This window comes from Helianthus annuus, chromosome 17 (genome assembly GCF_002127325.2).
Source record: "Helianthus annuus cultivar XRQ/B chromosome 17, HanXRQr2.0-SUNRISE, whole genome shotgun sequence".
Lineage (NCBI taxonomy): Eukaryota > Viridiplantae > Streptophyta > Magnoliopsida > Asterales > Asteraceae > Helianthus > Helianthus annuus.
The window spans coordinates 68,236,562-68,248,666 of NC_035449.2; the positions used below are offsets into that span (position 1 = coordinate 68,236,562).

General features: G+C 39.7%; 2 protein-coding genes across 2 annotated transcripts; both read right to left on the reverse strand.

Annotated features, from left to right (window-relative positions):
- Positions 1-1,172: 1,172 nt before the first annotated feature.
- Positions 1,173-1,952, reverse strand: LOC110924531. The gene has a single exon (XM_022168532.1). The coding sequence runs from the start codon at positions 1,950-1,952 to the stop codon at positions 1,173-1,175; it is 780 nt and encodes a 259-aa protein (XP_022024224.1).
- A 7,015-nt stretch (positions 1,953-8,967) lies between these two features.
- On the reverse strand, positions 8,968-9,536 carry LOC110923261 (auxin-responsive protein SAUR23). Its single transcript, XM_022167408.2, has one exon. It carries the CDS (start codon positions 9,467-9,469, stop codon positions 9,173-9,175), a length of 297 nt encoding a protein of 98 aa, XP_022023100.1. The 5' UTR covers positions 9,470-9,536; the 3' UTR covers positions 8,968-9,172.
- Between the last annotated feature and the right edge of the window lie 2,569 nt (positions 9,537-12,105).

A 12,105-nucleotide genomic window follows, 5' to 3' on the forward strand; every position in this document is an offset into this window, starting at 1 on the left:
ACATCCTAGTATCGAGGCCATATGCGAGACCTCTTCACTTCCCACTCCAACACCGAACACTTGCTTTTTGAAAAATTAACTTTTAAACCCGAGGATAAGTGAAAACACCTAAGGAGCCTGGCAAGGTTGTGGAAATTTTCTTCTGACCATTCACCCACAAATAGTGCATCGTCAGCGTAAAGAAGATGTGACACGCAAGGACCTGCTACCGGTGTTGTGATTCCTTTAAAAATCCCCAAGTCAACCGCATTTTCGGTAGCTATATGCAACGCTTCCATCGCCAAGATGAATAAGAGTGGAGATAACGGATCCCCTTGTCTGACCCCCCTTTGTATTTCGAATTCCAAAGTGGGTGACCCGTTAACTAAAACCGATGTTCTAGCCGTTTGTAATACTCCCATCACCCATTTCCTCCAGAGAGCCAGAAACCCCATTTGAGCTAAGTCCGAGTCTAGGAATTCCCAACTTATTGAGTCAAAAGCTTTCTCAAAGTCCACTTTAAACAACATCATTTTCTTTTTACTGCTTTTTGCCCAGGAGATGAGTTCGTTGATGATTAACGGTCCTTCAAGAATACTTTGCCCTTCGATGTAAGCCGTTTGTACGTCGCTAACTAAGAAATCCATGACTTTTTTTAGCCTAGTCGATAAAATTTTGGTCACAACTTTCGAAATACAGCCAATCAGGCTGATCGGTCTAAAATTATGGATTGTTTGAGGATCTTTTATTTTGGGAATGAGTGAAATGAAGCTCGAGTTACATCCCCGGTTCAGCTTGCCATGAACGTAAAAGTACTCAAGTGTCGATTCAAAATCCTTTTCGAACAAGTCCCAAAAATTCTTAAGGAACTTGAAGGTAAATCCATCTAGACCCGGTGTTTTGTCTCCCCCGCAACTCCATACAGCTTCTTTAATTTCCTCTTTAGAAAATCTTCTAACTAGCATGGCGGACTGATGCAAAGATAGAACTTTGAAACCATTATTGCTGAATTTTGGTCTATCGACCTCTTGTTCAGTGAAAATGGATTCGTAATACCTTTTAATATTTACTTTAAGCTCCTCTAGTTGTGATATCCAAACCCCATCAAAATTCAGCCCATTAATCCTATTATTTTTCCGATGTCCGTTAATAACGCCATGAAAAAATGCTGTGTTTTCATCCCCTTCTACCGCTCATTTAACTTTCGCCCTTTCTTTGAGATCTTCCAGCCTATTATCATCCAATTCATTTAACTTTTTTAACCACGAGTCTCTTTCACATACCTCCTGTTCGCTTAACGCGACAGTTTCAGCTTTCAAATCCATATCATCCACCTTTTTTTGAAGCTCCTTTAGCAATTTACTATCCCTGTTTCTTATCTTTTCGCACCAAGGTTTTATAGCAGCTTTGATCGCTTTGAGTCTTGCTGCCAATAATTTGTCTAGAGGATAGATGTGTGTGACTTCATCATACGCTTTCTTCACAATCTCAGCTAGCCCATTCTCTTTTCGCCACGAGTTGAAAAAGCGAAAGGGTGGCTTACCGAAAAATACGTCGGAGCATAGCAAGAGTAGCGGTCTGTGATCAGATTTATATCTCGATAACCCTAACAATTTTGCCGAAGGCCACAAAGATAGAAAAGAGTGATATACTAGTACCCGATCAATTTTGCTAAACTTTAAACCATCATCCGTTACATATGTAAAAGCACACCCCAGCATGGAGTATTCCACCAAACCTCCTTCATTGATGAAGGAGTTGAAGTCGTCTGCCTCTTGTTTGTTGAATCCGGAATTTTTTCTTTCATTGGGTTCTCTCACACAGTTAAAATCACCAAGAAAAATCCATGAGCCAGAGGAGGATCTCATCAAAGCAAGTAAGTCTACCCAGAGCTGTTTTTTCTGGTTCTGGTCGTGAGGTGCGTAGATATTTACGACCGAAATTTCACCCCCACCATTACACAGTTCCCCCATAGTGGCCAAAAAGTGTCTATTTTTCACTGTCTTCTTTTTAGCAAAGAGCCCAGGATCCCAAATGTTGAGTAAACCCCCCGATCTCCTAGTAGCTTTAATAGAGTCAAAATCAAAGTGGGTGTTATCCCAAAAATTACTGACCTGTAAGCTCGAGGAGTTCGACATCTGTGTTTCTTGAATAGCAATGAATCCGAGTTAATTGTTCCGTTTGAGTTTCCTAATGTGCTCCGCCTTACTGGAGTCACCTGCCCCCCTGATATTAGCTGTGATAAAATTCATTGAGACTGAACTGTCGCCTGTGCTTCTCTGATATGTCTCGTGACTCTATCACCATATTCAGAGACCTGAAAGCCAACGGCTTCACCGATCTTAATAGTCGATGTCGCTTCTTCTGCTACTGATTGATCATTTGTGTCTCCTGTGTTACTGCTTTCCACATCTCTGCTGCTACTCGATGAAGTCCCACCATTAGACATAGTTTTACTTTTAGTCTTAGAAGATTCAGAGTTTCTTCCTAACCAAAGAGCGTCTTTCATCTTCATTAATGCAAAGTTATGCCTTTTTTTTCTTTTGCCCTAATTTCTGTTGAGTAGGGAGATTCTGTGATGCACACCTGACATCATCGTCGCTATGCTGTGAGGAACTTGGTACATTATTCAGGTCAATTTTCTTTTGTTTCTGTTCTTGGGCCACCTAATTAACTATCTCCATAAGATTAAATGGGTCTGATGAATTGTCTTCAATGTTATAATCCCCATTGGGCTTGTTGGGGGGGGGGTATCCTCTACGGCTTCCTCTTCATTAAACATATCGTTTAGGCCCAAGCCCAAAATGGGCTCCTTATTGGATTCAAAATGACGTAATGGTGGGGGAGGGGGGGTATCACGAGGCATGGAAGAATTATTATTATCATGGTTGTAAAAGTCCCGCCTAAGCTCCGAGTACTCCCCGAGTACTCGCTACAAGGTAGGCTGCCGAGGCACGAGTACTGTTCTCCCAGGCCAATTACTCCCCGAGTAGTCTCCGCCTAAGCCGAGTACTTCCCGAGTACTCCCGAATCCGACTAGGGAGTGCCTAGCGACTTTTTCAACCATTATTATTATTATTATTATTATTATTATTATTATTATTATTATTATTATTATTATTATTATTCAAAAGTGGTGAGTCAGCATCATAATTATCAGAGGTAGGTGGTTCCAAATTGTTGTGGTGTGTGGTCCCCATGTCACAGTTATCAACCTTAGAACCCAAATTCCCATCCAAATTATTCTTTTTTTTTGTGGCTCATTTGTTTTTTCAAGATTGTTTTTACTACTGCATGACTCTTCATTCTCCGATGAAGATGTATTGTTACCCACATGCACGACTTCTGGAATTCTCTTTCCCCATTCCGGTGACCGGCCATCTTCAACCCACTCAATCCGATGACTGTCCGATTCCGAAATCCAGATTAGTAAAGGTTCCCCACCCCATTGCAGTGTTAACTTACAATTGATACGGCCGACTTTATCGGGAAGGGCACCTATCGTATTAATGGATAGATCGGAGACCTCATCGAAAGCATTTGAGGGGATGATCACCTTTCCGACCGTGTTTCCGATTTGGTTAAATATGTCTGGACCCTAGAACTGTAGTGGTACACCTTTGATTTGGACCCATGCGATTCTTTGGAAGGACAAGTGTTGTCCCTCCCATCGGTATAACGATGAGAACCATGTGGACCATTGTTCCTTTTTTAGCTTGACAAAGTCCTCCGCCACAGTAGCCGAACTGAAGACAAGTAACATCCTTAAACCTCCCAAGTATTTAGTGGTGAAACCAGATAAACCATCAAGTTCCAGTAGCGTTTGTAGATCTTTCAAGTCGTAGGGATTTTTAATTTCGCCGATAATGGATCTTCCCCTCCATCTTTTTGAGTTTTCACTCTCCCGCAAATGAATCTCAAGTGTATCTTCTTGAACCTTTAGTTCCCGTATCCCAGTTTCAATGTTTGGTCTCGTAATCGTCGATGTTGTGTTAGCTTGAACCTGCCCAGTTGTGTTTTTGGGAAACCAAGCGTTGTACTGGTTTTTGTTGTGATGGACCGTTCTCTCCGTATTGGCTGTCTTCGCTGGTGGAGCATTGGCTTTTGTTGCCGTCTTTTGTTGATGAATCCCGCCCTTATTGTTCATCAAATACCTGCTATTATTTTCTTTGGACCCGAAGATTTTTTCTTTCTCGAATTTAGCCAGGTTCACAGATACTCTAATCTTATCGATTTTTACCGACCCCAAGTTCTCCCCTAAGGCATGTACGTCTCTAACCCCTGCAAACCTGATGAAACCGAACGTGTTCCCAATCCGGTCTTTCTTTTTTGGTATATAAGCGTCGGTCATGTTACCAAAGTTCTGGAAAATATCCCATAGGAGATAACTGGAGCAGTCATCCGGTAAGTTTCCAATGAAGTATGTAGTCTCTTTTGTACGTAGTCTTTGTTGCTGTTTGTTTTCGTGAATCAACCTTCTGCCCTTAAATTTTGCAACCCGCTAGGGCTCTTTGTATCTGCTGTTGTAATCTTCAAAAGGTTTGTAGTCGTCAAATCTGCTTCCATTGTTCTGAAACATACGTCGCTCTCTCTCCATATCCAATAGTATCACCTCGACCAAGAACGCAAATCTTTAATAGGTTAATAGGATTCGTTATGATCTAGCTGAACTATAAAGATAGCCGCGACCAATGACAGACCTACTAAGCAGTCAAGATATGGATTCGGACAAAGGTGAGAATACTACGGGAAGATGAATCGCACGGGAAGAAATCAGGCCCGGAAGCGAATGGAGGATCAAAGGGTCAATTTAGAGAGAGAGAGGAAAGGTAAGATTAGCAACAGAGTACTAATCACGTCAATACTTGCACGCTAAACCTACACTTCTCAGCCTCGTCGAGCCGCCAGCGAGCGACTGGTGGTTTGTTGGCCGGCGATTATTTTAGAGAGAACAGAGGATTTGATCTACTAATTCCTATGGGAAAAAAGTTTTTTGAAGTCTTTAATACCACATATAGTGGGGTTTTTGGACGTTTTATCTAAAAAAAATGCACTTGCACGCCCAAGAGACCGCCCCCGGGGCGTTTTTGATAAAAAAAAATTGTCCAAAGCGTTGTTTTAAAAACGCTCGAGCTGTCACCAATTTCAAAATTAGACCGTTGCAAACGGTCAAAACCAATTAATATTTGTTTTTTTTATTCAACTTTTAACTTATAAATACCCACTTTTTCACCATATTTTTATAAACTTTCTCCACTACCTAGCATGGACGAAAGATGAGGAATACGCGTTGGCACGAGCGTGGTTAGATATATCGGATACCCCCATGTTGGTAAGCGTTTTAAAAAGTTTATTAGTTTTTTTTTACATATTTTGGTCCATGTTATTGTATTTTTTTATTTTTTTGTATTTTTAAAAAATATAACATTATAATTTTTGTATTGTTCGTAGCAAATTATCAAACATCACCAATTTTTTGGCAAAAAAATCGTGAAACGTTCTTTAAAGCGATGGAGAAAGATGAATATCGGGATAAAGATTCTATTTCGAGCAAATGGACCGATATCAACTTTAAATGTCATCAGTTTCAAGAGGTCTTCCAAGGCACTCGGGATAACTGGGGAAGCGGCCAAAACGATGCAAATATTTTAACAAGAGCATTGGAAGAATACAATGCTACGAAAGGCAGTTTCACATATTTAAGATGTTGAGAGGTTTTAGGAGGAAGTCCCAAATGGTCAAACGTACTGACGATGACGTCTAGCGGTAGACGTAAATCAAAGCGGTCCAAAACATCATCGTCGGTTGACCCGGACACACCCACCTCAGATGCTCGTAACGTCGATTTATATATTATTTTAGATGATGACGAGGATTTGGAGTTGGAACGACCTAAGGGAAAAAAAGCGGAGTCCTCTTCATCTAATCCCGACATAATGAAGCAGGATTTCGAAGAGATGAATCGATTCCTTCAAGACATTCGAGATCTCGGTCATAGGCGTTTACAAACTATGGAAGAAAGAAACGCCGAAAACAAAAAGTTTGTCGCGATACAAGAATCGAGACAAATGGAGAAAGACATCGAATTTTTGTCTAAACCCATTGACCATCTCACCGGCAACGCGTTGATCCTAGCGCAAATGCGTCGGCAACAAATCCGTCAAAAATACTCTAGATTATTAGTTTTTTATTTTTTTCAGTTTTTTAATTTTAGCATTGTAATTTTTTATTTCTTATTTCGGTTTTTATTTATTTTAACAATGTAATTTTTTATTTAATGAAATTTTATTAGTTTTAATTAAAAAAATTAATAATTGGTTAATGATTGATGGAGCATTATTGGGCATTATACCTACTACGCCCATTTGTGAAAAACGTCCAATAATGCCCTTTTACTGATTGGGAGGACACGTATCACACAATGTCCGTGGGTGGAGGCATTATTCATCATCACCACTACACATGGTCTAAGGGTGTCCGGGGCGTACTCGGTAAGGGGGATCGGTGAGGCATTTCCCCGATCGGGAACACCGCCGCCATCCTCGCGGGGTCCCGATTCGGGGTGGGTTATGGGTGGGGGTTCACCAATGGAAATTGTTGCGTGGATCGAGATATGACCGTTGACAACGGTCGGAAATTTAATAAAAAAAATTCACTTTTTTTAAACTAATATAAATAACCATCTCATTCTCACCATTTTTTTATACTCAAACCATCTCATTCTCTCTATTTTTTTAAACTCTCCAACCACACCCACTTCACTTTATATTTTTTATACTCTCCAACCAAACCCACTTCACTTTTTATTTTTTATACACCGAGCAATGGAGAACCGACCCCGCGAGGCCAAGAAAAAAACTAAGGGACGGGTCTCGAAACCGTCTCGAGATGGTTCGAGCGGTGCAAATGCTCAACCACAACCCCCTTTCGGATACACTTCACAACCCCCGTTTTTTTCCAACAACCTACACACCCCTCGTTTTACAATACCCAACAACCCAATTTCGGCTATTTTCAAAATTTGTTATCAATGGACGCTCCGCCTCAATCCCCCGCCTTCGACCCATATGCTTATAGTTCTCCACAAGTTCCTTCTACACGAGGAAATGTCGAACGTCCTCTACCGGTTTACGACGACGAGGACGAGGAGGTAGTGCCCGAAACTCAAAATTTGGGCGACGACGACGAGGAAGATGAATATAATGTGGACGAAGACGCGGGCAACGAAGAAGATGAGGCTCGAGAAAAAAAAGGGAAAACGGTGAGCGAAAAATGGACAAAAGAACAAGAAGAGGCGTTGGCGAAGGCGTGGGTACATTGTTCTACCAACAAAAAAAAGGGCAATCAACAAAGTCGCGAAAGTTTTTGGGGTAAAATTTTAGAGCACTTTAACAAAACTATCGGTGGAAGTAACCGGACCGTTCATCAAGTACGGTCTAAATGGAACCCGATGCATGCGAAAATAAACTTTTTCAACGGCCTATACCAACAAGCGGTAAAAATTATATTTTTTTTAACATTGCATATTTTTAATTTATTTTCTAAGTTCATACTTTTTTAACACTTTCTAATTTTTTTTATTTTATAACATGTAGGATCGCACACGAGCAAGCGGATGTAAGGATCTCGACGTGATGAAAGTCGCGTTAAAAGAATTTAAAGAAAGATTTCCAAGCGGTTTTCAACACATCGAGGCGTGGGAGGTTGTTCGAACACACGAGAAATGGGCCCAAGTCCCATTGATGGGTGAGGAAGGTGAAGGTTCGGCACATAAAAGAAAGCCCGTTGACGTGGACTTTTCGATACCGGATATGAACGAAGATCCCTCGCCACAAAGAGCACAACGGCGAGACAAGCGTCAAGCTACATCGTCCGAGGGAAGCTCGGCCGAGTTGGCGGCACAATTCAAAATGTACACCGCCATGAAAGAAGCGAAGCAAGCGGTAGAATTGGAGGCGATCGAATTGAGGAAAAAAAAGAGAGTCGGAGGCTCGCGAGCTCATATCGGCACAACTCGAGACGATGAAAAACTACAATTTCGATCGAGATATGAAAACATTCCTTAAGCCGCACGACGATGTTCCGCCAAGTATGTTGCCGATCATCCTCGCCCGAAAGCGAGAAATTGCTAACAAGTACGGGTGGCCATGCGATTTCTAAAATTTTAATTTTCTAGTTTTAATGTGTTTTTTATTTTCTACTTTGAATGTGTTTTTTTTTCTCTACTTTGAATGTATTTTTTTTAAATTTAATGAAATGTCTTTTATATAATTTTTAAACATCCATAATTTTACCAAAAAAAAAAAAATTAATTTTGAACTCACCTAATAGGGGAGTGCCACCATCAAAAATCGGTATTAGGGGAGTGTATTAGGGGAGTTGACATGGCACTATGTGATTGGGGGAGTGTAAGAGGGGGGACTCACCTAAGAGGTGAGCACCCCTTACACCCTAACAACTAAAATCACCACCTTGCCTTTTGCAGAATTTAAACTCATAATCAATTGGTTGGGATATAAACCACTTTACCACTAAGCTATCCCCTTAGGGACAAAAATGTTTTACTTCTTTTTTTTTAATGTCAAAAGGTATCTTGTTACTCGTACTTCTAAACTACATTAATAAATACTAAATTACACCTTAAGCCAACATTTGAATCCTGATATTTTCTGGAAGAGACAAAGGCTCTACCACTTGGGTATTGCTAGAATGGCAAAAATAAAAGAAAAGTAAAAAATATTAATATAAAACCATTAATGTATATATATTATGTTTGTATTAGTATTTCAATTGAAGGTAAATGATTTAGTGCCATATCTGGAGGTTTCATGCAATTCTGTGTCGGACTTGTCAAGTATTGTTTTTACTTCTTTTTGTGACCCTGAATAGTAGTATCTACTCACAACATTTTTTTTGTTCGTTTAGCTTCTAAATCTTGGATGGATTTCTATGATGAAAATAAAAGAACAAGAAAAATGATTCTATGTCTTGCTCAATGAAAAGAACTATGTATTCCTTCAACAACTAATGATATCATAAACACCTACATTATTGTTCAAAATGACTAACCCCCTTATAACAAAAAAAGGGTGTTGGCAGGGGATTTTTACATGGTTTAGAAGCTTTCTCTAATGGTGTTAAAAACTAGCATCATTTTAACAAAACCAAAAAAATCAACCTACAACAATTCGGATCATGAAACATGCAATCTGGAAATTAGATTAGTGAAGATGTCTTCTTGGCAATGAATTGTTAGACCACCCATAGGATGGTCAAACCCGAACTCCTCTTCGGACCGCCGAAGCAAATCTTTAAATAGAGGATGTTCAAGAAATGATAACGGAACCACAAATCGAGTTTTTTGAATTTCTCCAACATAGACAGCCAAATAACCTTTCGGAACATCCAACTTGTTTCGGTTGCATAATCCTTGCAGTTTGCTGAAGCTTTTCGTTTTGCTACTCAAAGAAGGAAACCGAATGATGCCCATTTCTTGAAAAGAAAATTTGACAAGTAGGATACCAGATGTGCCTTAAAATAACCCAAGGAAATATATATTCTTATGATAGGTTTAGAAGTAGTGTTGTAATAATAGCATGCTGGTATTTATAGTGTTTTGGGCCTTTTGGCATTGGATTCCAAATTAAAAGCTAAACAAATATAATATTGTTTTTTGAATGGGAAATTTGAATAATTGACGAACTTCTAGAGTATTATCGTTCCATCAACGAAATCATCTGATCATATTCACTGAGCAACACCACCTGATCATATCCATCTCCACTAGGCTATATTGTCTATACACTAATTTAAGAGAAAAGCCAATAAATCTGGAAAACCTCCTTGTAGTAATCGAATCCAGAATCTAATAGTCCCTAAGCCTTATGTATACTTTAATGCCATGGACAAAACACTTATATATGAATAACCTATTTTAAGTATGTGTAAGCGTCCATGTGATAACCTAACATGGCTCGTTGCTGATTTTTATATTGACTCCATTTATCAAATTATAGTGTACGGTGCACGTCATAAATACTTTTGATTAGTTTGACTTGGCTATTTCTTAATTTGATACTTAAAGTTGTTTAAGAATTTTCTATTTATTAGTTGGTTAGGAAAGAAAATATTGTGTGACACATTATTATCATAAATAGTAATTTCCGTAACATATTCTCATATATTGTGTGACACGTTAATTTTTGCTTTACCAAAAACAAAAGCACCAAGTGAAACCCAAAACAATAATCATATTCCATGGCTACTAATGTGACCGCTTGAATTAAAGGATCAACTTGTTTTATTCATACAAAATTCATGTGCACATGTTGAAATTGAACGTAAGGTGGGTGGTTGAAACAGTAGTTAGCTAGCATGATTAGAAATTGGTCTTCTGGGATATTCATGATCTATGTCCATCTTAATAGCATAAAGTATTTGATGTCCCGTGTCTAAACCAGGGGCGATGCTTTGAAGGGGCCGGGAGGGGCGCCCGACCCCCCAAACTTTTCGGCCAGTAGTGTTATATATGTAGTTTTCGTATAGAAATTTTTGGGTATATATGTTTTTGACCCCCCGGTTCTATAGAATTTTTTGGGTATATACATTTTCGACCCCCCCCCCCCGTAAAATATTTCATGCTTAAAGCTTTATTTTATTTTCGGAAATAAATTCCTTTAATTAGGACACACGATCACATATCTACTTTTACTCATGTATTACATCATATGATGTGATGAATAGATACTTAAGATTAGGGAAAGTTTGAATGATTTCTATTGCACTAACAACACCTATTAATACAAGAGTTGTTACAAAACTAGAGGATACTACTAAATACAATTGATTTGATTTATCTTATGATTAATGTGGAGGCAATATTTGTGGGATTGCCTAATACCCCCCGTCAATGCGAGGCGGAGAATCTAGACGAAGCATTGCTCGAAACTTTTCAAAGAGCGGCTTTGGAAGACTCTTTGTGAATATATCGGCGACTTGTCGATCTGTTGAGATGAAACGAGTGTGGAGGCGCCCGGCAGCAACTAATTCCCGAACAAAGTGGCAGTCAAGATCTATGTGCTTAGCTCTTTTGTGAGAGATTGGATTTTGGCTTAAAATAAAGCAGTCTTATTGTCAAAAAATAGCGTAGGAGATCTGGGTGGTAAGGCATGAAGCTCTCGTAGTAGATGAGTGACCCAAATGATTTCTGAAGCGGTGTTCGCCATTGCTCGATATTCCGATTCACAACTTGAATGGGAGACGGTCGGTTGTTTCTTTGCACTCCAAGAGACCAAGTTTCCACCTAGGTAAATACAATAGCCATAGGTGGATCTTTGTGTGTCAATGCAACGTGCCCAATCTGCATCAGAAAAACCTAATAAAACAGTGTTAGGTGGTCTATCAAACGTTAGACCATGAGATAAAGTTCCGTTAACATAACAGAGGATTCGTTTGACAAGTTGAAAGTGAGTGGTGGTGGGTGTTTGAAGGTATTGGCTTGCTTGGTTCACAGCAAAGGATAGATCGGGACGGGTAATGGTGAGCTAGTGAGGTATTGAAGAGCACCGACGAGAGAGCGATAAAGAGTGGGGTCATGAAAAGGTTGTTCGGTGGAGCTGAATATATCTTTTGGAGTGAGGGGAGTGGCGACCGGCTCGGAATCAAGGAGACCGGCCCGTGATAGTATGCCATAGGCATACTTGGATTGGTTTAAGAAAAGACCTGTCTTTGTGTAGGTTACTTCTAAACCAAGGAAGAAATTTAGAAGTCCAAGATCCTTGATCTTGAATTCTTTGTTAAGAGGTGATGTGAATGTGGAGATAAACTTTTCATTGTTGCCCGTAATAATTATGTCATCCACGTAAACTAGAAGGTAAATCAAGATGCCATCACGATTAAAGATAAACAAAGAGGGGTCGGCTCGACTACATGTGAAGCCCACGATTTGAAGAAAAGAACTTAATCACTTAAACCAAGCCCGCGGGGCTTGTTTTAAACCATAAATGGCGCAATTTAGTTTGCACACATGAGTGGGGTGTTTCGGGTCCTCAACTCCCGGTGGTTGTTCCATGAAAACAGTTTTGGTAAGATTACCATTTAGGAAGGCATTGTTTACATCTAGGGCTG

Coding starts and splice junctions, on each gene's coding strand:
- LOC110923261 (XM_022167408.2), bottom strand. CDS start 9,469: ATGGGCATCATTCGGTTTCCTTCTTTGAGTAGCAAAACGAAAAGCTTC.
- LOC110924531 (XM_022168532.1), bottom strand. CDS start 1,952: ATGGGGGAACTGTGTAATGGTGGGGGTGAAATTTCGGTCGTAAATATC.